The following is a 26,923-nucleotide window of genomic DNA, read 5'->3' as shown; positions in this document are numbered from 1 at the left end:
ACTCACCGTCGTAGGTAGCAGGCGTTAGCATGCACCGAAGACGTGGGTGGCAAGGACAGCGGGGGTTGCCATGGCGGAGTGTCGGTAGTGATGGAGAGGAAGGTCGTTGGGGGTACGATGGTGGGTTAAGTTGTAGGTGGTAGGGCAATGGAAGTTGGTGGTAGGGCTGCAATTTGGGGGGTTGCCCGGATGGAGTACAAGTGGCAGTTTGTTGGGGATTCAGTGTATGATGATTCTTGGCAGGCTTACAGGGTGATAAGGATAGGAATTCAGAGTTGAGGGTTGATGAAGAGTGAACGATACCTTCGTTAGAGTCGTCAATACCTGCAATTGAAAAACCTCCCATGTGGACTCTCCCTAAGGGTAGTGCTAGTCTTCTTTTCGTGCGCAAGACATATTTTGATTAGTTTGGGAGACAGGTCAAACTCTAAGCAAGCCTGGAGTATTGTCGTGCACTTGAGGACCCAAACCGTGTATAGATTGTAGTGCAGATATTATGTGAGTGCTGTGCATACTTAGATATTATGTAGGTAGAAGACTGCGGCCTGGTGGCTCATAACGTCGTGTGGATGAAGCAGTGGTCCCTGGTGGAAAGAAGTACATGTGAAGGTGGGTGCGCCATTGTGTGCATTGTGATTGTAGACGTAGCAGGATTGGGCACAGGAATAGTGTACGAGCCGAAGGTGGGCGACATTGGCCTGTGGATGAGAACTGTGTAGTGTTCATGGCCCTTTGTGTGGTGCGTGCCCCAATTAGGTGCCATGGTTTTAAGGCAGAGTGTGAGAGGGCATTGTGGGAAGGTGCAGGGTGACAGGTTTAACCACAGGTGAGACAAGCTTCCTAGGGCTGTCCTGCTCTTGATGTGCCGTGAAGTATTGTGGGTGGTGTTAGGGGACTAGAGACGGAGCCAGCCGACCAAGGTCACTGGACGCACCTAATTTTGAGGACCCCTAGTGAAAAGCGACTAAGAAGATGAAGAAAAATTCTAGAGGAATACAATCCCACACTCAAAGGGCACGAGATCCTTTTTTCCTCCCAGCCTTGCCTCGTTATTGCTAGCAACTCTCTTCATAATCCGATTGCCAGCCGTCATTTGTTGGTGAGTCCTACTATTCTTGGACTCTCTTTAATTCTAGGCTCCCCTAAACCCCCTTTAGGCGTCCAAGGCCCCGGACGGTCATGCCTCGTGCTTGTTTCTCGTAATTTACCTTATAAATATAACATTTCCTTTCCCTTAAGAATCGGTTTCGTCCTCAAAAACGATACTTGGAAGGTCTAACTGTAAATTGGGAAACCTTTTCTTTAAGGTACTTACTTGCTCCCATGTTGAGCTTTCTTCTGGACAATCTTTCCACTTAACCAAACATTCTTAATAAATAGTATTCCTTGTTCGTGTGTTACGAACATTTAATATTCGTTCTGGTTCATGTGGATTAGATTGGTAATCTAATAGCTCCTCAATGTTATCATTTAAGATTAGATTATCTAAATCACCCAGCTTCTTCCTTAACTTACATGAAAAACTGGATGTATTTTACTACCAGCAGGTAGTTGGAGCTTGTAAGCCAGTTCTCCCACCTTTTTAAGTATTGTGAAAGGACCACAATACCTGGGTGAAAGCTTTGGACATTGTCCCGTTTTCATGGTTTTGGTTTGTTCAGGCACCTTAAGATAGACCAATTCTCCTTCTTCAAAGGAGATGTCTCTTCGGTGAGGATCTGCATATGCTCTAGCTCGATTTTGAGCTTTTTTAATATTTTCTTGAGCAAATTTTAACATACTATTCATATCCTCCAAAAAATCCTTAGCTGCCTGAACCTTTTCCTTATGCAGTCCTACTGCATAAGGAGCTCTGGGTTGAAACCCATACATTAACATAAATGGACTATATTCAGTGGAAGAGTGCTTGGCACTATTATATGCAAACTCTGCTATCGGTAGATACTCTTCCCAATTAGTTTGCCTTTTACTTACATATGCCCTAAGCATATCTTCAAGGATTTGGTTAACCCTTTCAGTTTGCCCATCAGTTTGCGGGTGATCCGCCGTACTCATGCTAAGTTTAGTATCCAACTTCCTAAATACTGCATGCCAAAATTGACTATCAAATTTTCTATCGCGATGAGAAACTATATTTGCCAGAAGACCATACAATGGGTATATGTTCTCTACGAACAATCTAGCCAATTCTGGTGTTTTAACATCAGTTGAAGTTGGAATGAACCTAGCCATTTTGGTTAACCTATCCACAATCACCCACACAGAGTCGTGCCCCCTCTGTGTTCTGGGTAAAGCAACAATAAAATCCATGGAGATACTCTCCCATTTTCCTGAAGGAATCTCTAGTGGATGGAGAAGTCCTCCCATTTTCAATCTTTCATCTTTATTAACCTGGCATTTATTACATTTGACCACATAGTCAAGGACGTCCTTATTCATTCTAGGCCAATAGTACTGCCTTTTAATAAGACTATAAGTCTTATTAACTTCTGGATGTCCCGCACTAGGGGTATCATGACACTCAAAGAGTATCAGGTGCCTTATTTCTGTATCTTTCGGAACACATACCCTACCCTTGTAGAGTAAATAACCATTATCAATGGTAAAATTCTTCCACTTAAATCCGGTTTGAGCAACCCCTAATGCTCCATTTCCTTGTTGAACATCCTCAGATATTCCTTCCTCAGTAGAAGCACTTTCGTTTGGGTCCCCATTTTTTATTGCTTCCCATATGTTGGAATATGCCGGATCAACCTGGCATTTCTCTTTTAAAGATTCAAGCAAGTCGGAAGTGAACTAAGTAAAACTCAATTCATTTATGATGGGCATTCTGCTGAGTGCATCAGCTACTATATTATACTTTCCTTTTCTATATCTTATCTCATAGTCGAACTCTTGGAGGAGTTCGGCCCATCTGGCTTTACGCCCGTGTAAATCCGGTTGATCATTAAGCCACTTAATGCTTTCATGATCCGATAAAATCAAAAGTTTAGCACCGTACAGATAGTGCCTCCATTTCTTCATTGCATGTACTATTGCATACAGCTCCCTCTCATAAACAGAATAATTCTGTTTTGCACGGTCTAATTTCTTGCTTTCAAAAGCAACTGGTCGATCTTCTTGTAATAAGACCGCGCCTATCGCCTTATTACTGGCATCGGCTTCAACCACAAATGGTTTATTGGGATCCACTATTAATAATATTGGAGCTGTAGCAATAGCTACCTTAAGTTTTTGAAAACTTTCATTTTGGTTTGTTCCCCAATTAAAGCTCTTTCCTTTCCCTTTAAGTTGGTCTGTCATTGGAACATGTATTTTGGCATAATATCGAATGAATCTACGATAAAATCCAGATAAACCTAGGAAGATCTGTAGCTCTTCCAGGTTCCTTGGAGATGGCCATTCAATAATTGCCCTAACTTTTTCTGGATCTATCTTGATTCCCTCTTTCGAGATAATATGCCCCAAATATTTGACCTCTTGTGCAAAGAATTCACATTTAGTTTTCTTCGCATAAAGGGAATGTGTTCTTAACAGTTGGAATACTAATTGTAAATGTTCCAAATGTTCTTCTCTTGATTTATTAAATATCAAGATATCATCGAAGAAGACTACTACAAAATGTCCTAGATAGGGCCGTAAGACACTATTCATCAACTTCATAAAGGTAGCTGGTGCATTAGTGAGGCCAAAAGGTATTACTAAAAAATCATAATGCCCGTATCTAGTAGAAAATGCTGTCTTAGGAACATCTTGTGCCTTAATTCTTACTTGGTGATAGCCTGATCTTAAATCTATCTTTGTGAAGAATTTTGCCCCTTGTAATTGATCAAAAAGATCTTCCATTCTGGGCATAGGAAATTTATTCTTCACCGTTATTTTATTAAGTGCTCTATAATCAACACAAAGTCGCATAGAACCATCTTTTTTCTTTACTAATAAAATTGGCGAAGCCCAAGGTGAATTACTAGGTTGAATAAACCCTTTATCAAGGTAATCCTTAATTTGTCTTTCAACTTCTTGGTGCTGTGTTTCACTTATAAGGTGGTTTAGAAATAGGGTGAGTATCCTTATTTGTGTCAATTGGGTGATTTATATCACCCTTATCTGGTGGAAGGCCGCTTGGTAAATCAGAAGGAAACACATCTTTAAAGTCATCTAACAAACTACTTAATTCATTATTTACATTCAACTCACAAACATAAGAAAATTGTTGCTTTATATTACAGAAAGTAAAAGTGTTTTGTACAGGAAGAGACCATAACATGTATACCTCACAAACTTCCTTCTTTATCAGCTTCTGAACCTCAGTGGAACACAACATAGGATTATCAGATACTTCATGTTCACCTTGAATGACAAAAGTCTTACCATCCCTTTCAAATTCTAGTATATTATGATGATAACTACGTTTTAAGGATGGTTCCAATCCCCATAGCCACTCCCTCCCTAGAGCAATATCAGCTCTTTCCATGCTCATAATTTGAAAATCAAGTTTATCTTTATATCCTTGAATCTCAATTTCCAAATTGGATACCATTGTATCCCATATTTTATTATCTTGACCTTGCATCATACGAACAACATATTGATGCCCACTCTTTTGTTGGGGAAGTTGCTATTTTTTGACAAGTGCATAATTTATGAAATTGTGGGTAGCAGAGTCATCAATCATGACTCTAACCCTCTTTCCAGCTATCAATCCATGCACTCTGACTAAATCATGTGGCCCAAAGGTAGGCTGCCACATAGAAGTTGACCTACAACACTTGTGTTGTACATCCATGTGCAAGACCTCTAAAGATTTATACCTTTCATGCCCCTTTAATTCTAAGGTCTGCACTACATGGATTTGTTTTTCCTTTCCCTTGCCCTTGTCCTTATCCTTTCCTTTGTCTTCTCCCTTTTTCCTTTGAGGGCAATTCCAAGCAGCATGATTAGGGGATAGGCAATTGAAACACAGCTTTTCTTTTTTGGCCTTATCAAAGTCATCTGGACTTAACTTTGGCCTTACATATTCTTTCTTTTCAAAAGGTTGTTTTTACCCTTTAAAAATGGCATTTTCCTTTTAAATTTGCCCACAAATTTTGAGGTTTCCAATTCCTTAGACTTGGGCTCCGTATTAGTGAGACTAGTGAGTGTACCTGGACGCGTACTATCTTCATTGATTAATGCAAATTTAATTGCCTCTTCCAGCGTCTTAGGTGAACTCCTTTTTACTTCCTTTTTACAGGCCTTATCTAGTCCCCTAATGAATCCTCTTGTCTTTTGAAATTCATCTATTCCTTCCAATTTGAGGATTATCTCACAATATTCCTCCAAATATGTCAGTAGGGGTCTTCCCTTTTGTCTGACATAATCCCAATCTTCCCAAATTCTTTCCATTTCATTTTCAGGAAGGAATTCTTTCAAAAAGACGGATTCAAATTGAGCCCAAGTTTCAGGTATTTTATTTGCCTCCTTTAAAGTTCGCCACCATTTATACGCTTTGGGCCCCAAAGTTAAACTAGCCTCCAGTGCTTGGAGATGTGGAGTATTTTTAAGTTTATGTAAATCTTTCCATTTTTGGAGAAAATTAAATATTGTATCTTTATTTCTATCTTTTTCCTCCCCGTGAACCTGAGGGGGTTTCATATCTTTTAGAACTGGATTATCCCTCAACTTGTGGTGGGGTTCTTTAGGATCTCGCATAGTCACATCTAAATCTTTCGATGAAGATGGGATATCCGAGGTTTCTATCTTATTTTTATCACTTTCTAACAATAAAGTTAATTGATATTTTATTTCAGTGAGTGTTTGAGTTAAAAATTCTATTTGAACCCCCTGTGCTTGCACACGAGCAGTTAGATCATCAAATTGTTCTCGTGTGGCAAAGAATTCTTCCCACTGTTCTTCTTGCATCTCCGTTTCATGGGAATCTACCATAGGGTGGTCCCCAGAACTAGAACCTTCCATTACTCCTTCTTTCCCTCTGCCATTAATACACTGGAATTGGAAAGCGAAGATAAGAAATTTGCATACAAAGTAAAATACTTCCCTGGTTATAATGACAGGGCAACTGTTGCTGGTTTATTAATAAGCCCGAAGAGTAAGGAACAATTTTTGTCTTCCCGGACTAAACCGGTAAACCAGTCACGCTGGAAATGAAGTTCTTTGGCAGAAACGGAACAATCACGTGAACCATCGGTATATCTTCTATGTATAAAACGGGTCTGATTGACTTCAGTCAGCTGGTAACGATTTTACTCCTGGCTTCAGTCGGGTGGAGACGAATCTGCTGTAAAACTGGTCTTCGAAAACAGCCGTGTGACGTGTAGGACTTGAAGTACTGTCTCACGCTTTGATCTCCTTGCGGCGTCTCACGCGAATAGACGTCTCCTTGCGGCGTCTCATGCTCCTTGCGGCGTCTTCACTCTTTTCACCTTCTCTTACGGCGTCTCATGCTTTTTGTCTTCTTTGCGGCCAGTTTTAACGTATGACGGGCGACGTGTTCGTCAAATCGCCTGGCCTCGCCTGTAATTGCCTGAAAAAGACTTCACGAATGACTAAAAAAACAGGACCTGACGGCTCCAGCAGGATACGATGGCTGCTCTGATACCAATGAAAAGCGACTGAGAAGATGAAGAAAAATTCTAGAGGAATACAGTCCCACACTCAAAGGGCACGAGATCCTTTTTTCCTCCCAGCCTTGCCTAGTTATTGCTAGCAACTCTCTTCGTAATCCGATTGCCAGCCGTCATTTGTTGGTGAGTCCTACTATTCCTGGACTCTCTTTAATTCTAGGCTCCCCTAAACCCCGTTCGGGCGCCCAAGGCCCCGGACGGTCAGGCCTCATGCCTGTTTCCCGTAATTTACCTTATAAATATAACACCTAGGTGCGGTGATGTGTGTGTGGGTTTTTTTTTTTTTTTTTTTCCTTAAGAGTACAACCATTGCAATATGTGGGGGCTGTGAGCCTTTCAACGGGTTGGGACATTGTCAAGCCTCAGAGGCGTGGGAAGTGGATGTGACCGTGATGAATTTACCCTAGCCTCGTTGTTAGGAGAGCCGTTGTTACGATATTGGTGCGATTGCAGCGCTCCTCGTCGTGAGCGCAGAGCGTGACTCAAGAAAACCCATGACTACGCGTGCGTTCGTGCGATGTGTGCACTTGCGAGGGTGATGGTTCGTGTTCAGCAGCGTGACTTTGTTGCGGTTAGTGCACGGTCATGGTTCTGTAGTGACCCAGGCATTGAACATGTTTGCACGAAGACCTGTGTTATCCTGCATCCACTTGTCACGTCATGAGCGCACATGCTTGATTTCGTTAAGTAATTCAACAGATGTAGTTATGTTAAAACATGACTTTCTAAAATACTATGATGTTAGTTACACTGCATATGCGATCGCGTGTCAAAGATGCGGCATACATTAGCTATAGGCAGCAGACGTTGCATGAATGGGGAGTTTCTATTCACCCATCAAAAAAGTCAAAAAGTTAGGTCCTGATAACTTGTTAAGTTGCTCGTCATCCTAGGGCTTAGTCGATTTCTACTAGGCGGGGAGAGTCCGATTGGTTGGGCGACTGGGCTGGGGCTGGTGCGGGATTGTCGTGAGGTCGGGTAGGGCACATGTCGGCCGGGACATGGATGGTATAGTCCTGGGCCGCCGCCAGTTCCAAAATGCTTTTAACTAATTCGTCGAACTCTTCCCTGTCCCTGGCCGCCTTTCCTGCTCTTGGGCATCTAGTGGTTGAGCGCTTGTAGGGGATTTGTACAACTGGTGTTGTCACGGCTTGCACGGGTTTTTATGCCTTCGTCCAGGACGGTGCCGTTTAGGTCCGCGCTTCTTTGCATATTTCTTGAGAGTGGGTACATAGCGTACCGGGGGAGGGGCGCGTGCCGTGTGCTCCCGTCGTCTGCGAAGAGCGTCTCTGCACGCCAATTGTCCGTGGTTCTCCATGTTTTCCTTCTGGAAGCCTGCACGATGCAATCCAAGGGTTAGGCCTTGATATGGAATAAGATTGTTCGTATAGGAGGGATTTCAATGTGGGTTGTCAAATGCATATGACTAGAAGAGAAGGTGCGGAACATGTTGTACTCGTTGTAATGGTGTCCCTCTGGTCTCTAACTATGAGCAAATCTTGACTCACGTCGAGTTACATCAGTGGTGGTCTTACGTTTGGAGGGCTCACCCTCGGAAGAATAGGCCGGGAAGGGAAAAGTATGTAGAGAGGGACTGCGCCCTGCTTACATCACGAGGGATGTTGGTCAGGGCTTTCCATGGTGGCAATGCGGGGTGCATGCCCTTTGCCCGGAGGCGGACATGATCTGGTGCAAGGGGGGACCGGCCTAGCGTAGCTTGTTGGCCCCAATTCTTCTATCTGCGCTTGACTTTTTATTGCTTGTGTGTGTTGATAATGTCTATCCAGGGTGACACAAAAAATCATTGTTTATATATATATACATTTTTTTTCGAATCCTTGTCACTTCACTAGGATAGAAACCAATTGTAGAACTCGGGATTGTACTGAAGTGTGGCACACGCATCTAGTACACGTGGCAGTTTACTCAACACTGATAAATATTTCGCCACATCGAGTAGCATGGAACCTTGTCCGAGTCTACTGGTGACATGTAACTCCTCCTCAGTGAGAACCTTATCAAGCAGAGGGTTTTCTTGGCTTGGTTCAGCCAAGTCCTTGCCCCGAATGGCAGTCAGCACTCGAAGGGATTTTGGTGCCACATAGGTTGGGTCTCTTTGGGATCGCCATTTGGCCAATCGCTCCTCAGAGACTGTCATGATTTGAGCCCCTAGTTCGGCCATTGCAACACGGCTTTCACACCAACGCTGCTCAAATCTACTTCGGCCTGCTGACATTTGCTTTAGTTGCTCTATGTCTACGAGATTCGGTTGGCAAAGCGCCTCATTGAATGTGACAGTTAAGCGCAGTTCGTCGGCTTCCTCACCCGAGATGAGTAGCAAGCGTTCGTGCAGGAGCTTGCTATAGTGCTCATCAAGGTGTTCCTACTCTTCCCAAGATAAAGGGAAGGACAAGTAGTCTCCAAGCTGCTCTTTAGGGAATGTGCGCATGTCTGCCAGGACATAGACACGTGCGAACACCGTGAGCTTGGCATCCAACTCAGTTAGGCATTCTGAGACATCTCTATGTTGGACGAGGGTTTGCTCGGTTGCCATCTCATGCAAGGCTCTAGGAGTTTGCCTGGGCTTTAGCGTAGCTGGGGACTCAGGCCTAGAAGAGCAAGATCGATCAATGCTAGGAGTGCTCATGCGCTTGGGATTTCCATGGTTCTCTTGAGGCTTCGTCATTGCGTCATGGTTCTCTTTGGACGTGACTGGTATGAATTTGTCGCCCTGTTGTGGCATCGTTGTCTCCACCCTTGATTGGTCGATGAGAGTTCTATTGTCGGTGGATTGAGCGTTGGAAGCAACTGTTGATGGCAACGGTTGCTTTAACTTTTCAGAGCACGCGGATGTGTTTGAGGTTTCACTGCTATTAGGAGGGACAACAATGGGTTCAGTGGTGGATGGACATGATGCTTTATTCCCCAGCTCTCCAGCGCTCTTGGTCTTAACACTCTTGGGGTCCACGACCACCTGTAGCTGCTGTTGCTTGCGCTGTTTTCTCCTCTTTCTCTTGGTCAGTGAAGGCATGTCTCTCAATGGTTCAGGACCTTGGACTAGGTCAACCGTTGTTGTGCCTGGTTGGTCCTTAGCATTTCCTTTCCCTAGTGTGTCCTCATGGAACGTAGCCGTGGCCCGCTGAATAGCCTTGCTAGGTTGAGTGGGTTGGTGCGTCATTTTCTTGGCCACACCTTTGAGGGGTTTTTCCTCGAGCCTAGGCTTCAGGTGCTTGGGACAGGTGGGAGTTGTCAAGGCCACTGGTTGTGGCACCTCCTCCTCAGATAAAGTGTTAGAGACACGTTCCGCAAGGGGTGTGGTTACAGTCGAGGGCTGCAATTGCTGCGATCCCTGGTCGGGAGCAGTAGCATTTAGTTCAGTGGGTTGGTTACTCTTGGTGGATCGCTGTGTGGAGTCCCTGGGGCGATCGGACGTGGTCGTGTCTTTTGTTGTCCTCTGAACACTCACCTGTGTGGATTGATTCTGAGTTGATCCAATTACATTGGGTCGCACGGGAGTATCCTTGGTCCGAGAGCTACAGCCACCAGTGTCATGTTTCTCCTCTTGGGTATTTGGAAGCTTTAATGGAGACAGAGGTTGGGAGTGAGCCCCTCCCGTTGACAGCTGTCGTTGTGCCTCCGGGGTCCGTTTGGGAAGAGAGGACGTAGGGGACCTAGGACTCTTGGGCGGACCTGGCACCGGCTGAATGATTTGCTTGTGATTGTTGGGGGATTCCGTCGTTAGCTTTACCGAGCAATCAGCCCTATCATGAGTGACGTTGTGCCTGTGGTGCTCCTTGTCCCCTTGGGAAGTCAAAAGCTCCTTGGCCACTAGTGGACCTCATGCACATTCGACGGATCTCTCGGATATTTGCTTGTTAGGCATGCTAGGCTAAGGATCTAATATTTGATGGGTCATGTTCGGTTTCTTGATTTCGAGACTCGGATTCTCGTTTAGGGATCCTCCCATGTCTCATTCTTTTTTACCTAATTTGGGCTCCTGACCGAGGTGGTTTAGCAGGAGGTTTCGGTATCCAAATCCATCGGGTGCCTGCATAATACCCTTGAGCACGAAGCAGCGCCTTGGATATCCATCGTGGCGTCGTATGTGCTCTCCATGGATGCCTTTGTCTTTAAGGCTTGGGCTTCTTTCGTGATCTTCTATGATATTTGTAAGTCCAAGCCCTATCCTTGGGCTTATCTCCTACCCTCTTTGTTTCAAGTATGGCCTCACTTACTGGTTCTCTCCATTCAACCTACGCTTGTATCAACTCTTTCAACAGCTCCCTGCTCACATTACTAGGCTTGCTTGGTATGTCAGAATGCTCCTTGCCCTTCTCTCGAGGGTTGGTGAGGTCCCCCTTGCTAAAGGTCGTGATTATCCTCACACTTGGTAGTGCTAGGTGTATCCTCTGTGCTATATAGTCGGCTTCACACCTCGTTGCCTTTTTTAAGGGCTTTCCTAGGAGGATTTCCTTTCCATAATTCTCACTATTCGAAGGAACATAGAACAGGACAGACAAGCTTTCTGTTTCAATGGTTACCAGGATTCTGCACTTCCCTAGAAGTGCTTGCGGGTGTTTCCCATAAGGATTAAGAGTTGCATTAGTTGGTTTGAGCTCTGGTTGACCCAACAGCGTCCATGCTTCGTAAGTCAAGATATTGAAATCTGCTCCTTCATCAATGAGAGCATCAACACTATGCTCTCTTTTTGCGGTGAGTTTGACCCTAAGATAAGCAGGTGGTACTATGTCTTCATCGTCCGGGTCTTGGTTTATGGCGTCAAGCCCTCTGATACATGCCCTTGAGTCCCTAGCTGCACAGTCAGACGTGGATTCTCCACGGAGATCTTGGGTTGTCTGTGCAGTCCTGCTCAGGGTACATCTATCGTCAGGACTGTCATGTCTAGTCATCTCTGCATTGGTAGCTTGATGATGTTGCATTTTGCTTTGACTAGACGTAGATTGAACACAATGTACATGTGTCCTTGTAGTGTGGCCTTTTTGCCCTTGATGGCTAGATTGCCCGTTAAGGTTCTAGGGTCTCTGTTTGCCTCTATTCGGGTGCGGGCTTCTCGTTGCTCCTTTCCAAGTGAGCATCCATGCTCGCATAGGGCCATTACTGTCCGAGGGTCTAAGTTGGAGGACCTGTCATGGCACGCGTTCTCTCTCCAACCTACTTGGGGCGGATACGGAGGGGGCAGGGCCCCCTTTACGGGAGTCCGGGAGGAGGTCCCCTCCCCGACCCGCAGGGTCGTTACGGTAAGCACCATGCACAGCTTGGAGGATCGTTCCGCCAAATCTTGAACCACTTGCTCGAAGTTTTGGCCGAGTGGTGGATCTACGATGCACCTTTCGCTCTATGTAGCCTGTGGAGTCAATTTCGGGGTTCAGAGCTCTTTCTCTAATTCGTTGCCTCATTCGTTTTTGGGTCTAATCAGGCTTTTCCACTCGACGGTTTGCGTCGAAGTCCTTGGTCTCGCAACTGCCTGCCTCTAGCTACTAAGCGGCTGCGCCCTACGATTTTGCCTATTCCGTGTGCCAGAATCAAGTTCTGAGTGTCCTAAGGGCTTTCGATAGTTCACGCTATTGAGTGTTGGCTGGGTCAGGTAAAGTTTTCTGAAAGTTTGGTCAAACTACACACTTGGCCCAACTGGTCCGAGTTGCAAGGTCCGAGTGCCCGATTCGGCACGTCCGAGGGCCGAGTGGTAAGGGTCGTGTGACAGTCCGAATGAAAAATTCGGCCGGTCCGAACCCGGATGTCCGAGGGCCGAGTCAAGTGGGCCGAGTAGGGGGAGGCAGGGTCAGGTGGCCGAGTGGGCCGAGGGCTGAGTCAAGTGGGCCGAGTAGGCCGAGGCAGGGTTAGGTGGCCGAGTGGGCCGAGACTGAACTCTAAGGTAGTCCGAGTGCTCGATTCGGACGGCCCGAGTGTGGGTGTCCAAGTGGTAGTGGTCGGGTGGGTCGAGTCGAGCGGTCTGAGGGCGGAGTCTGGGCCTCGGACCCGAGTTGTCGTTACTCGGACGCGTCGGGCGCCGCGCGTCTTTTCGCCGACTGTCACGAAATTCGTCGTGCCGGGCGCTGGAGGCCTTCCCCCTTGTCGAGCAGCTCCAGATTGGTCCTACTACTGTAGGGGAAGGTGTAGAATTATCTGGGCTAGCCAAAGATCTCTGTGATGCCAAGATTGAAGCGGATTCCCTCACCAAGCTTTCCTCTTCTCTCCTGCTCTCCTCAAACCCTGCAATGCACAATGTGGCCTTTCTTGCTACTTTTGGCCCTTACACCCCTTTCCGGGTATGGTATTGGTGCCCCATAACTCACTTGCCGACCTTAGGCATCACAAGCGAGTTTTTTATCACTTTTGCACGATTCTTGCCCTGTTTTTGCCCCGTTTTGCAACAGTAACCCTAATGCTTATTTTCTTTGTTTTTCTTTGTTTTCTCCTACTCTAATGCATCCAAATCACAAAGTAAAGACCTACGCTACTCCATCTCACAACATAAATCTCAAAAAGCAAAAAACCTACTTCCCAAGGAGATCGAATACCATCTTCAACCCCCTCATTTCCTAACTATCTCAAGCACCGGTTCGGGGAAAGCCCTTACTTCGATGCTCGATTCGAAGCGCGCAAGCGCTCAAGGCTTGAATCCGTTTATCCCGGCAACGGAACCAAAATGTGGGAGCTTTCGCTCAACCGCCAAGACCCCCGGACCGCTTATTGCTTCAAGCGTTCCAAGCCGAGCACTAATGGCTACCTCTCACATAGCTGACGCGCCATCCATATCTACGGGTGTAGTGAGCTTACCTCCATGCCATTCAAGTTACCTCCTCTCCCGCGCACTCCGGTAGCTCCACGATCCAAGTGCAAGCTTCAAGCAAGCTCGATCCTCCCACTCCACGCTCCAAGCTCCATCGCCGTGAGCAAGAGAAGAGAAGAGAAGAGAAGAAAAGAGAATAAGAGAGAAGAAGATGGAGAGCTTCTCCACCCCACGGTCCCTCATCCTCACACACTCACTTCCTCACACTCTCACACTCCCTCTCTCAAGCACAAGCTCAAGCAAGCAAGAAAAAGAAGAAGAAGAAGAGAAGAGCCACTTTTTGCTACACATAAGAATGAGCTTCTCATTCACTTTTCAACTTTATATATAAAACCCTAAATCCCTTTTGGGCAGTCATTCCCTTTTCCCCTTTTTTACATGGCCGGCCGTAGCCTAGGCCCTTTTTCCCATTGTCATTCTACCTTCCTAGCTTCCTTTCCACCGCTCGTCTACATTTACAAATTGCACGGGTGAGAGCCCGGTGCTCCTTGAATTAAACCATGATGCGCTTGCGCTCTTTTACAAAAGTTTTGACTTGCGATTTTCCTTGTGCGCCTTTGTATTTTAAAATGCACATTTTCCCTTTTGCATTTGCCTTGGACTTTTTAAAGTTGCCCTTGCGCTTTTGGCATTTTCTCATCTTCTTTCTTTAGTCGGCTACCTTTTTTCCGCCTTTTTCCTACGTCTTTTTTATTTCGTTTTGCTTTCTTCGTTGCTTTCTTCGTGTTGGGGTTAACATGGGAAGAGGGGGGGTGGGCCGGGGGGGATCACCTGTACTGGGTGCAGATCAGGGGGGGTGCTCGACAGGGGAGATGGTGTGGGGGAAGAAGATCGAGGGATGGTGGGGTGCTCGGAGGTACGTGGCGGGTGTGGGGGGGGGGGTTGGTGGCCTTGGAAGGGGGGGACTGTGGGCTAGGGTCAGTGGGGGATCCATGGGAAGGGGGGGGGGGGTGTGGAGGCTGTGGGATCTCAAGTGAGGTAGCCTGCGGCGCGGGTGGTGGATGTGGGGTACTGCGGTCTTGCGGGGTGGGGCGGGCTGCGGGGTGCTCTGTCGAGGGGCGTCGCTCGCCCTCCCGCTGTCGTGGCTGTGTCTGAGAAGTTGACTGCAGCCCCCCTTACCGTCTCCTTCTCTGTCGTCTCTGGGCCCATGTAAAACCGTTAGTGTCCACCTGCGGGCCTGTTGGTGGAGCTGCCTTGGCTCCGAAACACATGCAATTTGCTGCGTAATGCCCAAAGTTGTGGCATCGCAGGCATTGCGCTGGTTGCCCAGTCACAATGATCTACTACCTAAAGGAGTAATCTCTTGCCTCAATCTCTAGGAACTTTGGTATACTCTTTGTGTCTTTCATGGCTACTTGTACCTTTGGGACTCCTGCAGCTGTCACTGCATCTGCGAAGGAGGCACGAAGAACTGTGCCGAAGAGCCGCCTAAAGTCCTCCACTAACTGGCGATACTCTACTGCCAGCCCGGGGAAAAGTAAAGTGACTAGATGTCTGAGAAACCTGTTATGGAGCACAAATGTCTCCACTATGAAGTTGTTGTACCAGGGAACCATGTAAACGACCCCCTTCGTGGAGGCATAGGGTGAGCTCTCCACTAACTCACGAGCTATGTCCGCAGAGGTGAGTTGAACCATGAAGATCCCTTGGCCCATGAGGACTGCCTCCACAATCTACGCTGTGCCAATGCGCAGCGTGGAGTGGAGCCAATCCCGAAGCTAGGCTCTCGATGGGGAGTGTCCAACGACCTGACCAAAGATCGTTGTTTCTTTCAACTCCAGCTCTGTGGCACGGACGGCTAAGGGCTGTTTCTCAAAGAGGATGATGCGCAAGGTGTTTGACTGGGGGGTGGATCTGCCAGGCAAGCCCATGTGCTGCAGGGCGGAGGCGATAGGGGCAGCGCAAGGGGTTCTTTAAAGCCTCCTTTAATATCTCAACTTTGCAATTAGCATAGCCATGGCATCTTGCTTCTTTGATCCTCTTTCTTCATTCTTTAAGGTCCACCCTTGGCAGGGCAAGCACGCCACTGAGCCGCAAGCAGGGAGGGAAGGCTGATCGGGTACAACTGGCTGTAGACAAGGGGCGCAGGCAAGGGGGGTGACAGAATAGGCGACAGATGGAGAGGACAGGGGGGGGGGCTCTAGTGTTGGCGACGGAGAGGGAATAGACGGGCGGGCGTGATTGACCAGGCCATGGTGGCGTGGCGAAACAATCAGGGCGGCAGTAGCTCACGCGACGCGACGGACGGAGTTTCGATGCACCTTTGGAAGGATGCGATGCCTTGCTTGGGATGCCTTGGTTCCATCATATGCATGCAAGTGTTGATAGTCATGATAAAATTGTGACCCTTTATCATAGAGGCAAAGTTCATACTTTGGATGTAAAATTGAAAGGGAGATCTGTCCCTCTTGTATTTGCTTCTACCATGTAGGTAACTACATAAATGCAAGTTGGAGCACGCAGCAGGTAGAATTTAGGGTTTTCTCGTGAAGAAAATCAGATTTCTCTCTCATCTTGGCTTTCTCTCACCTTCTCCGACATTCTCAAGAGATCTCAACATTTCTCAGCCATTTTAGTGTAGATCTCAGCCAAATTTGATGGACACAGAGAGATCTTTGCTGTAAACCCTAAATTTTTGTACAAATTAGGGTTTACCAATGTGCAAACGAAAAATTCCAATGATAGGAGTGACTGGCTCTGTGTGCCCCTTGCATGCCATACCAATCTCAACCATTGGCCCAATCTCATCTTCTTTGATGCCTAGACAGGCAGCCATGTCAATAGAGATAAAGTTTGATTGTCCTCCTGGATCAAGGAAAATAAGTGCATGTTGATCTCTAATTTTGCCCCGTGCTCTATAAAGCTCAATGCTATCATCATTGGGCTGATTTGCCACTACATCAGACACTAAAGCAGTTGAGATTTTGCTCTTCTTTCCCTTACTAATCATCCTTACCAACTTGCCATTTATTAGGACAACTCCTTGCCATATGCTTCTCTTGCTCACAAATAAAGCATTTATTTGCAAGCATGAGTTCCTTACGATATGCGTCATTTTTCCTAGACTTTCTTTGCCATCTATTGCTCTTTCTAGCCCTAGTTTCAGATTTGCCCCGATTTTCAGCTTTATTTTCAGATCTTCCCTTTTTCTCAGCCTTTACCTCTTTGACATTTGACTTGACATCATTGTCTTGGAACCATGCATCCTTTCCACGCAGCAATGTATCAGTTGTAGTAGTAGTTTCTATAAGCTGTGACATGTTGGAAACAATGGACTTATGCAAGAATCCCGAATTCCCTTTGGCAAACCACGCATATACTTCACTTACTCATGAAGGGGAAGTGACCGATAAGAAGTAACAGGCAACAAAGCATCCCAAAACTTCGTATTGTATTGATCCAATTTCTTGCAATCATTTGCATCTAATTGTTTCCATGTTGTCATCATATCCACTTTAAATGTGCTTGTCAACTAGTTTGAAGCAAACATTTGCTTGAACATAGCCCAAGTGGTAGGTGCTCTTCCCTGTATAAGAAGTGTAGACCACCACTGTAATGCATTTCCCTTAAAAAATGTGACTACGTTACTAATTTTAGATGCCTTTTTAAAGTTTCCTCCCGAATAGGATGTATCAAATTGCTTTATGAAAATGAGAGTTTTCAGCTTGTCTTGTGCACCAGTGAAAGTTTCAAACTTCACACTTTTGCCACCCTCATCATAGTCCTTTGTCAAACTTGTGGGAGTCAATTTGTCATAAGTAGGTTGTTGCAAAAAGGGCGCACTAACAGCATTTTCATGATAACCATTACTTGACCATTACTAAATTGTTGTGCTCCAATAGACCCAAGGGATAGGGATACATTTCCATATGGCCCACTTAGTGCCCCAAGAATCATTCCTATGCTGCCATACATGGGATTTGGCATACCATTTGACATACCTAGATACATCGGATGTTGAGAATCATGCATTGCTGCTACATACCATAGGGATTTATGACATACATTCCTGTATGCGCTCCTTGACCAACCATTGCATAAAAAATGGTGCCACCACCAAAGCATCCTTGTTGTACCATGTTTGCATATGCATGAATACCCTGTTGTCTATATTCCCATCGATTGGCACTACCAAGTTGGCCATGCATTTGCACTTGTTGTCCCAAGGGTACCAATTGTTTGTGCTCACTTAGCAACTTTTGGCTCTTCCAATGGAGGCTTAGGCATTTCCTTTTGTTCTTTTGGCTGTCCTGAAGCTCTAGAAGGTGTCTTCTTCACTTTGCCTTTGCTGTCCTTCTTTGGTGCATTCAAGAATCGAGTAAAGTGAGCTTATTATACAAACTATGGATGGGATGAGATTTGATTGGCTGACAATGTTTGTCATAATGAAAGGAGGTGGTAGTTATGGGCGAGGGAAGAGGCTGCTGATGTAGGTGATGGGGACAACAAGCAAGCGGAGGGTGCAAAGAGAGGTGAGGGATGGTGTTGACATGCATGCAGGGCTAGCAGGGGGCAGCTTTATGCTTCACTACCTGTTTGAAACTCTTGGGTCCTGTACCCAGATAGATCAGCAAAACAAGACAAAATTGGGGTAACAAATAAGAGGTGGCTGATATAGATGGTGGCAAGGGTGAGCAGGCAAGTTTATCCAGCGGAAGGGGGGAAAGGCTGGTGCAAGAGAGGTGAGGGGGTGGCTTCAAACTTCACTATCCATTTGAAACTCTTGGGTCCTTACTCAGACTTAACAGCAAAAACCAGATGGTGTTAGGGTTAGGGATATGGTGACAATGAAGGATCCTCTTGTAAGGTATTTTGGGTCAAAGCACTAAAGTTCCAGTCTCAAGTGTTTCAGAAGTCTCTCATCAATGAGTGACTTGGTCTAAACGATGAAAATATTAAGCCTCTTCTTGTTTCAAGTGCCATGGCTTATCGATGTTTAATCTTGGACCTGTTTGAACCTTGATAAGACTAGTAAAGTATTGTTTTTGCTCTATTCCACAAGCTTAACGTAACACGTTGACCCAATTAAATCTTTCTGCAGTATGAATATTTCGGCATTGGAAAGAGGCTTGAGAGTATTGCAAATGAAGAAACAACCCTTGCCTGCAGCAGTCCATTCTTTCGTGGTATTTCTTGGCCTACTGTGCTCATATAATACTCGTCTATTGTTCCTTCTTTTGGTTTCAAAGGCAATTTTTGAGTTCTTGTGCACCATTCAGATTCTCAACAATAAGAAGCTCCTGTAAGTCCTTTGTTAGCCAAGGAAGTAAACTAACCTCCTCTAGATATGCTAATTTGTTCCATGTATTCATTTGACACAAGTCGTACATGAGGGGCCAGTGTTTGGCCAGGAGAGGAGGATGATGGGGGAATATGGAGTTCTTACTAATTAGAATTTTCCAAACAAGGAAGTTCTTTAGATCCCTGTTCAAATATCATTCAGCCTCTTCCCTATTATTGGTGACTCACACAAGGGACCCCACATTGTTTAGGCTATTGATATACCAGTCGCAATCTAAATTATTCTATGCCTAGACAAATTGGTCACAGCAATCAAATATTTTAGGATGTTAACATCATGAACCATTGTAGGTGCGATCTCCAGATGGGCTTGCTCGAACTCACAGGTTTGCTACTTCATCAGCTGATGTTCCAGCACAAGGAGGAGAACGGATAACTGTAGCATCTGCTGCACCAGTGAACTCTGCCAGAGGAATTGGACCTTTCAAGGTGAATGCCAGAACTCCAGGCTGGCGCCCTAGTGAACCTATGTCAATAACCAACCACGTCACAGGAAATGTGTCTCCTCTTCTGCGAGCTCCTCCAAAGTCTGGTAGTGGAGCTGCCTTAGACACTTCTGTGGTCTTTCCTGCAGCGTTTCTGCTGGCAAGCAGTGATGCTGCAACAGCATTAATTGATCCAACTCTCCCACGCACAATCGCTATTAGTGTTGCTGTTGCAGCTGTGCTTGGAACTGCGGCTAACACTTGGATTCTCCCCCAAATAAATCAGGTAATGGAAGAGATCTCTTATTACAATCCTCCATAATGATTGCTGAGAGGTGTTTTTATGATTGGATAAGAGAGTTATGGTCATCGCCTACAGGTGACTGAATATGTTTTAGGCTGACCTGTTCCCTTTCCTTTTCTTTTCAGCTTCCTGAAAGGACTGCAGAGGCCATAGCATTGAGACAGGAGCTCCTTGCACAGTATGAGTTGTTACAATCACGCCTTCAAAGTCTTACACAAGAAGCTGCAGCAGAGGTCTCCTCCACTTTGGAATCACATTCTTGATTAATCACCCTTGTGCAACTTCTCTTTTGTATTTTGATTTTGCTCCCAAAATGTTCCTTTGTAGGCATATAAATCATATCATTGTTGTCAGGTACGTATGCTGGCCCGCATGTGCCAGTTACAAAACAAAATGGAGGCTATAAGAGAACCAGCGTACAGGTACAGGAAGTATCAACGAGCTGCAGCACACATAATCGTTGAACTGTATAGCATCCAGACTATGATTATATTCTGATTATGCACAATGGACTCACTTATGACCTTAATCACAGTGCCCGGATGGAAAGAGTTCGTAGAGTATGTGAAGGATTGGATGAGCAATTAGCAGCAAGGTTGGAGCTAATTGACAGCTATTCTAAGGTTGAGATTAGTTTCAAAATATTGACAACTCTTAACAGTTATGGATATGTTGAACTTAAGTTTAGTTTCAATTTTTGAAGCCTTAAGGGTTATGTGGTGTGCTGAAGAATTGACCTTACACAGGTGGCATCGATGATAGAGATAGAAGTTGAGATCGATGCTGATGTCCTAGCTGCAGAAGCTGGAGGTACAGTGGTAAGAAAAAGGAAACTTGAGCACTGTATTTGGAGTCTGTTTTCTGAATATTCATAAGTAATCTGTGTGAAAATTTATTGCAGGCTACGATTTCTGAACAAATTGAGAGGTTGAATGAAGTGGAAAATCTTCAAAAGGTCATACTTAAGCTTCTTTTCTCTTCTGTATTGTACAAACTGATTTTGGACACTTCTTAATGCCGTTCTTAAATAAACAACATGAAAGTGTGAAGAATTTTGGACAAGGTTTGCTCATGGATACCGATAAGAAACCTCTTCATCTACCAAACAGATCTTTCAACACTGGAAGTATGCTCAGTGCCATATATGGGAATAATTTCAGGGTATGTATTAGCTACCTGTGTTAGTCAAACGACTAGCTTTCCTTGCAAGACAAGCAAGTTCACAACTAGCTTATTGCAACGAAAGCTTTGACTGCAACCCAAGGTGCACAAGGAACATGTGAAGTAACAATGCCCTGGTACAATCTTGCTAAGTACTAGCTAGCTGGTGCATTGTTTAATGTGTTGACTCTTTGTTGTATTACCTAGCAGAAGATGTTCGTCACACAAAATCCAGTGGGAAACAATTTAGGACAACTTTGTGTATTCTAGACATCTTATCATTGTTTTAATGTTCTCAACATCTAAAGGCTTACAAGATTAAAATCAGGTTTAGTAATTACCCTTGGTGAAAATGTGCTGCAAGTAGCACTATGAAACATAACATCATTTAGATTTATTATGGTCTAAATTCTTAATACGGTGAAGAACAGGATTCTTGGGAAAAGACTTGGGAGTACAGAAGTGTCTTGTTGTGATAAAGATCAGTTCCCATGCTCTCCAGCCTGTCATACCCTTGCCGATATCCAGCTTCTCTTGGCACATTCATTACCCCTGCCCCTCTCTTGCGACATGCTACCTGCTGTCTGATGCATCTTCCCTGCTATTATCTCCCTCTGCCTTTGGCCATAAAAAGCCACAAAAAGAAATCTTAACCCAAACTGAACATTTCTATTGCGGACATTTGAAGAGTTTCAGTAACAAATTCCTACCTTGGATGCTTATTTACATTGATTTGTTTCAAAGCTTTCCTTGCAATGAGCCTTCAAATGGGTGCTCAGTCAAACTAGCACTCAGATCCTGAGGCTTCCTTAACTGGTTCCTGGACTGAAGATATAAGCTTATTACATAGGGTTTATTTTGGGATGAGATTGAGAGGGTTGCATACTCCCTCCTCTATACTCTTTGAATTTTAGGCAAATCTCGCTGTCTATAATTTGCATGCCATACTGGCATGAATCTGTTGCTTTGAAGTGCAAGAATGCTGGGCCCATTAGTCATGGTAAACCAAGGGTAGGAATGTGTTATATAGCATGTGCTAAAACAAAGATAGTGTAACTATCAGGGATGTCCTGTTTGTAACAAGTCAGCCATGCCATTGCTGCATGAATAAATATCATGTCATGTAAACAGAGGGCTCTTTCTGTTAAAAGCTTTGGTCATCTTCTGCTTGTGAGCCAATACTGAGTTAGTGAAAAATGTTAGGAGCTCTGTCCAGTTAGGTTGCAGCTTTGGCCATTGCCCATTTTTAAATTCCACTCGTGCCACTTTTGGCTTGTATGCCACTGCAGGTAACTGTTGCATTTGCCTATTTTAGGGAATCTTCTCATATGGTGGCACACTGTTGGACACTCCAGCTTGCCATCCTTCCACTCTTCATCCCTCAGTGCCCTCACTTCCGCATGAACGAATGTCATGGGATGCAAACACATGGCTCTTTCTGTTAGCTGCTTGGCCATCTCTTGCTTGTGAACCTGATGCTGTAGTGAAAAATGTTAGATGTTGAGCTAAAAATTCATTAGACTTAATTAAAGAGCACCAAAACTCAAATTAATCAATGAATTTAACCTGTTTGTTAAAAACAAATGCGGTCGTGGAGAGTTTCAGTTCCCGCATGCAAACCCTAATTTGGGAGGCCCCAAACTTTCTTTAACAAGCTACTCTTCCACTTAGTCAATCTTGTGTTCATGGAGGACATCTCAGTCGAAGTTGCCCTTTTTATGTCCTTGGACATCTTGACGCTAGTAGCATTAATCACGGTGGTTTTATGAAGTGACTTAGTACGAATGCACTAAGGACACTTTGGGGTTAGGGCAGCCGAGTCTTGGACTCTTGGCCCATCCGCCGATGCATCCGTATACCGGGATGGTATGGATTAGTGATATGGCATGCCAATGCTTGGCATGCAGTTGTGACTCGGACTGTTGCTAGCTCCTAGGCTCATGAGTAAGCCCGTTTGGCTCTATGGTTGGGAGATGAGTCGCATGTCGAGTCCCTTTTATTGTGGGTTTGGTTTGCATTGTGTCTTATGTGCAGGTTGGATCCTAGGGGGATGATGCATTGCAGTCCGGAGTTGACTTTTTACACGATATGAAGGAGATATTGTTGATTGCTAGGAAAATCATTCAAATGGCCGAGGATCGTGCCACGTGTTATGCTAACCAATATCATACTTCTAGAGAGCTTTAGGAAGGCATGTAGGTTTATCTTAAAGTCTCAAAGGACTCAAACCCAAAATGGTTCTTGACCTCAGGACTGAACGATCTTGTCGGATCATTTATCCCAAGTACTTAGTAAAATGGAAAAACCATTTGTAGGTGGAGGCTAGTTGGGAGATGGTACATTAATTGAAGAGCCATTTTTCTTACTTTGTCCTTGAGGATATTGCTGAGGACAGCAATCATTCGTAAGGAGGAAAGTGTAATGTCCTTGGACATCCGGACGAGCAATAGTAGCATTGGCCACAATGGTTACGGAGTGATTTAGTGTGAATGCACTAAGGACACTTCGGGATTAGGGCAGTCGAGTCCTATTTATAGGACTCAAGGCCCTATTGTGCACATTCATTGTGTGATTACCACTCTTGGACTCTTGGCGCGTTGGCTGATGCATCTGTACATGGGATGGTGTGGGTTGGTGGTATTGGGACGTCAACCCTTGGGATATGGTTGTTACCTGGAGTGTTGCTAGCTCCGAGGCTCGTGGGTAAGCCCGTTTGAATCTTTGATTGGGAGGTGAGTTTGGTGTCCAATTGCTTTTGTTGTGATTTTGACTTGTGTCATGTCTCGTATGTAGGTTGAATCCTAGGGGGACGTTGCAGCCCCACACTGTCTACCATCATCTAGTGCCAGCTTGCACCCTTCTTCTCACTATTCTCTTCTCTTCTTATTGCTGTCGGCAGCTGTCTATCATGGCCTAGACTTTGTGTTTACTATATGGCAACCATCTGGAGGCTGTGTATTCAATGCTCCAAGGATTCTATTTCCTGTTGGTGACCATCCCCAAGCTGTGTTTATTGCACAGATCACTCCATCTATTGTGGTCATCATCTTCAGAGGTTGCATTTTTCCTAATCAACTACTGCCTGTGCGTGGAGGACCATTTGGAGGTTGCATTTTGACCCCTACTTTTGTTGCATTGACTTCAAAACACTCCGCTATTGCGTTTGCACATTTTCTCTCTCCTCTACGTGTCTATCTGATCTAGCTGTCCATAGCTATGTTTGTTGCTGGCAGACTCCTATGGAGGGTGTCTGGCTGTGTTTTGCGATCCATCGGAGCATGATACACTCTCCAATTCATACTCTTTGCTCCGGTTGTTGAGACACGAGGGGTCAGTATTTTTTCATTGCATAGTGTGTTTGCTACATACGCATCGTATTCTATTTAGATTCATTTAGTTTCTTATTTACTGTGTTCATTGTCTTTGAGTTACCCTAACCCTATTTGTTTTCTATTATTAGTTTGTGTTTTGTTGTACGATTATGTTTGAGTTTTTGTGTGTTAGGATATTTCTCCACATTGTATCAAAGCTAGTTACTCTCTGAAGAAACCTAGACCTTGATTTGAGAGCTCTTCTTAGAAGCTAGGAACTATAGTAGGTCAAGTGACTTTGAACACATCTATACCAACTCATGTGAGAAGGAGAGAGGATCGAAGCTCAACTTAGAGTGCACTAAACAGTGTGAGAGTGAAGCACGACACCCAGTACAATGGACTGAAAGAATGTCATCTGAAAGTACAAGGTACAATCCTTAAACCTTAGGGTTGTAGGGAGTGTTCACACCCGAACACGATAAGTGCCTATAAGCATGTGACACAAGCACATACGAAATAAGACTAGATCTAGGGACAAAAACCTCTTGTCTATTGATCACCGACACTCCTATGTGAGGATAGGCGTAAGTGAAAACCCAACAAACCCCCCCTGGAGTGAAAAGTGATCAAAAGTACAAGGATCATCCGCCACCAAAGGAGATCGAATTTAAATAATTGCGAAATGCTTCAAATTGAGGAAGAGCTTTGGTGAAGATGTCTGCCACATTACTGGTGGTAGGACAATAGACAAGGCTGATATCACTTGCATGTAGCCTCTCTATGACAAAGTGATAATGTATCTCAATGTGTTTCGTGCGTGCATGAAACACCGGCTTCCGTGCCACTGCAATGGCACTCTGACTGTCAGTGAACAAAGGAGTAGGCTCCGTAATAGATACATCCAGATCAGCTAGCAAGCGTCTAATCCATACGTATTTAACTGTGGTAGTGAAAGCTACCTTGTATTCAGCTTCACATGACAACATGGCAACAGTGGATTGTTTCTTGCTAAGCCAAGATACACAAGATGAGCCAAGAAAGAAACAATTGCCACTAGTGGAGTGATGTGAATCATAATCACCAACCCAATTAGAATCATTGTAAGCATGCAATTGTAGTGGTCCTCCCTTGGCATAAAGCAATCCAAGGAATCTAGTACCCTGCAAGTAACGAAAGACACGCTTAACAGCTTCCCAATGTGACATGCGTGGCTGATGCATGTATCTGCTTAGGGCTGAAATTGCGAATTGTATGTCCGGCCTAGTGTTGCATAGGTAAATAAGACATCCAATTGCTGGAGCATATGTGTGTATATCAAATAGATCATTGCCATCATGTAATGACAGCTTTAGTCCAAGTTCCAATGGTGTATAGGCTGGCTTGCAATCCTGTAAGCCAAACTTCTTAAGAAGTTTACCACTGAATATTCAGATCAGCCAATGGCTGATTTTCTGCATTTTCCAATGGAGCAGCTGGCTAAACATTGAGTTCACTAGCTGAATCACCAAATGTAATGGGCAGCAGCCCTTCAAATACATCATGGGCAGCCTGATATGTGTCTAAACCAGCAAGGGACAATTTTGATTTTTCATCAAATTGTACATCCCTACTAACAAACACCTTTTAAGAGACAGGATCATAAGAGTCTGTAGCCTTTGCTCTCATTACTATATCCCACAAAAATGCATTTGACAGCCTTGTTATCCAACTTTTTTCTGAGTACCTGTGGAATGTGTGCATATGCAAGACACCCAAAGGTATGAAAGTGTCCAACAGAAGGTTTCCAGCTGTTCCAAGCCTCAAAAGATGTAACTTTCTTTAATGCTTTGGTGGGGCATCTATTCAAAACATGGCAAGCACACAAAACGACTTCCATCCAAAAACTATGTGGCAAGCTCTTTGCTTTCAGCATACATTTGGCCATCTCCATGAGTGACCGATTCTTCCTCTCTATAACCCCATTTTGCTGTGAAGTATAAGCAGTAGTGAACTGATGGATAACGCCCTTCTGCTTCAAAAAAGAATTCAGCATAGAGGACATATATTCCCCTCCTTGGTCCGAACGGAGAGTCTTTATTCTACAACCAAATTGGTTCTCAACAAGTGCAACAAAAGCCAAGAATGCGTTATACACTTCTAACTTTTTTGCCTAAGAATAGACCCAACAAAATCGAGTAAAGTCATCAATAAAAGTCACAAAATAGTAACATCCTCCCAATGACTTTGTCTGCATAGGCCAACATACATCTAAATGTACTAATTGTAACCTGGTTGTGGCTCTAAAAGCAACATTACGGGGAAACAAAAACTCATGCATTTTTCCCAAAATACATCCCTCGCACAATTTCTCAGAGGTCTCTCCAGAAGAGGTAATCCATCTAGCATCTGTGTACACTATAAGAGCATCAAGCTACCAAAGTTCACATGCCCCATGCGAGCATTCCATAACTCTGCCTGTATCATAGTTGGAGTAAGAGTGGATGCCAAGTATGCTGACTGATCAAGTGAAAGAGCATCCAATGCATATAACCCATGACATAAAGTGCGAGTCAAGACTAAAGTCATGTGTTCTTTGTCTCTCACCATGCATCTATCATCATCAAATGTGACTTGCAAACCACAACGTGCCAAAGAAGAAATAGAGAGCAAATTCTTCTTTATACCGGATACAAACAAAGCATCTTGTAGGCGGAGAATAGAGCCATCAATGGCTGTGAGTACAATCTTCCCAATACCTCTAACAGGGTATGATGCATTGTTGGCACACTGTACAGACTTGCCAATTGGAGCTGCACCAACAGAAGCAAATAGATCTCTGCGAGATGTGATGTGCCTAGAAGCACCATTGTCAAAAAATCAAGTGCTTGCATCCTCAATAGAGCTAAATGCTCGATCAGCCCAAGAAGTGTCATAACTGCATGTGTAAAAGCAATAGTCCTTGTCTGCAACAAAAGACACGGACTCAGTAGCAGTGGAAGGAGCAT

General features: G+C 44.8%; 1 protein-coding gene across 3 annotated transcripts in view; it reads left to right on the top strand.

Moving 5' to 3' along the window:
* Nucleotides 1–26,923, top strand: part of LOC148030654 (Pentatricopeptide repeat (PPR) superfamily protein) — a 143,120-nt gene that overhangs the window by 78,546 nt on the left and 37,651 nt on the right. For all 3 annotated transcript variants that reach the window (XM_087687003.1, XM_087687004.1, XM_087687005.1), the window contains exons 5-11: nucleotides 18,476–18,560; nucleotides 19,027–19,446; nucleotides 19,590–19,697; nucleotides 19,819–19,886; nucleotides 20,000–20,087; nucleotides 20,211–20,282; nucleotides 20,366–20,419. In XM_087687003.1, coding sequence (XP_087543129.1) covers nucleotides 18,476–18,560; nucleotides 19,027–19,446; nucleotides 19,590–19,697; nucleotides 19,819–19,886; nucleotides 20,000–20,087; nucleotides 20,211–20,282; nucleotides 20,366–20,419 — 895 coding nt within the window. The remainder of the gene's footprint in view (nucleotides 1–18,475; nucleotides 18,561–19,026; nucleotides 19,447–19,589; nucleotides 19,698–19,818; nucleotides 19,887–19,999; nucleotides 20,088–20,210; nucleotides 20,283–20,365; nucleotides 20,420–26,923) is intronic.

The sequence above is a fragment of the Lygodium microphyllum genome, chromosome 10, assembly GCF_053477565.2.
Source record: "Lygodium microphyllum isolate KBCC chromosome 10, Lygodium_microphyllum_v1.1.10, whole genome shotgun sequence".
NCBI lineage: Eukaryota > Viridiplantae > Streptophyta > Polypodiopsida > Schizaeales > Lygodiaceae > Lygodium > Lygodium microphyllum.
Note: the sequence above shows the minus strand (reverse complement) of the source record. Positions and strands in the feature narration are given on the sequence as shown.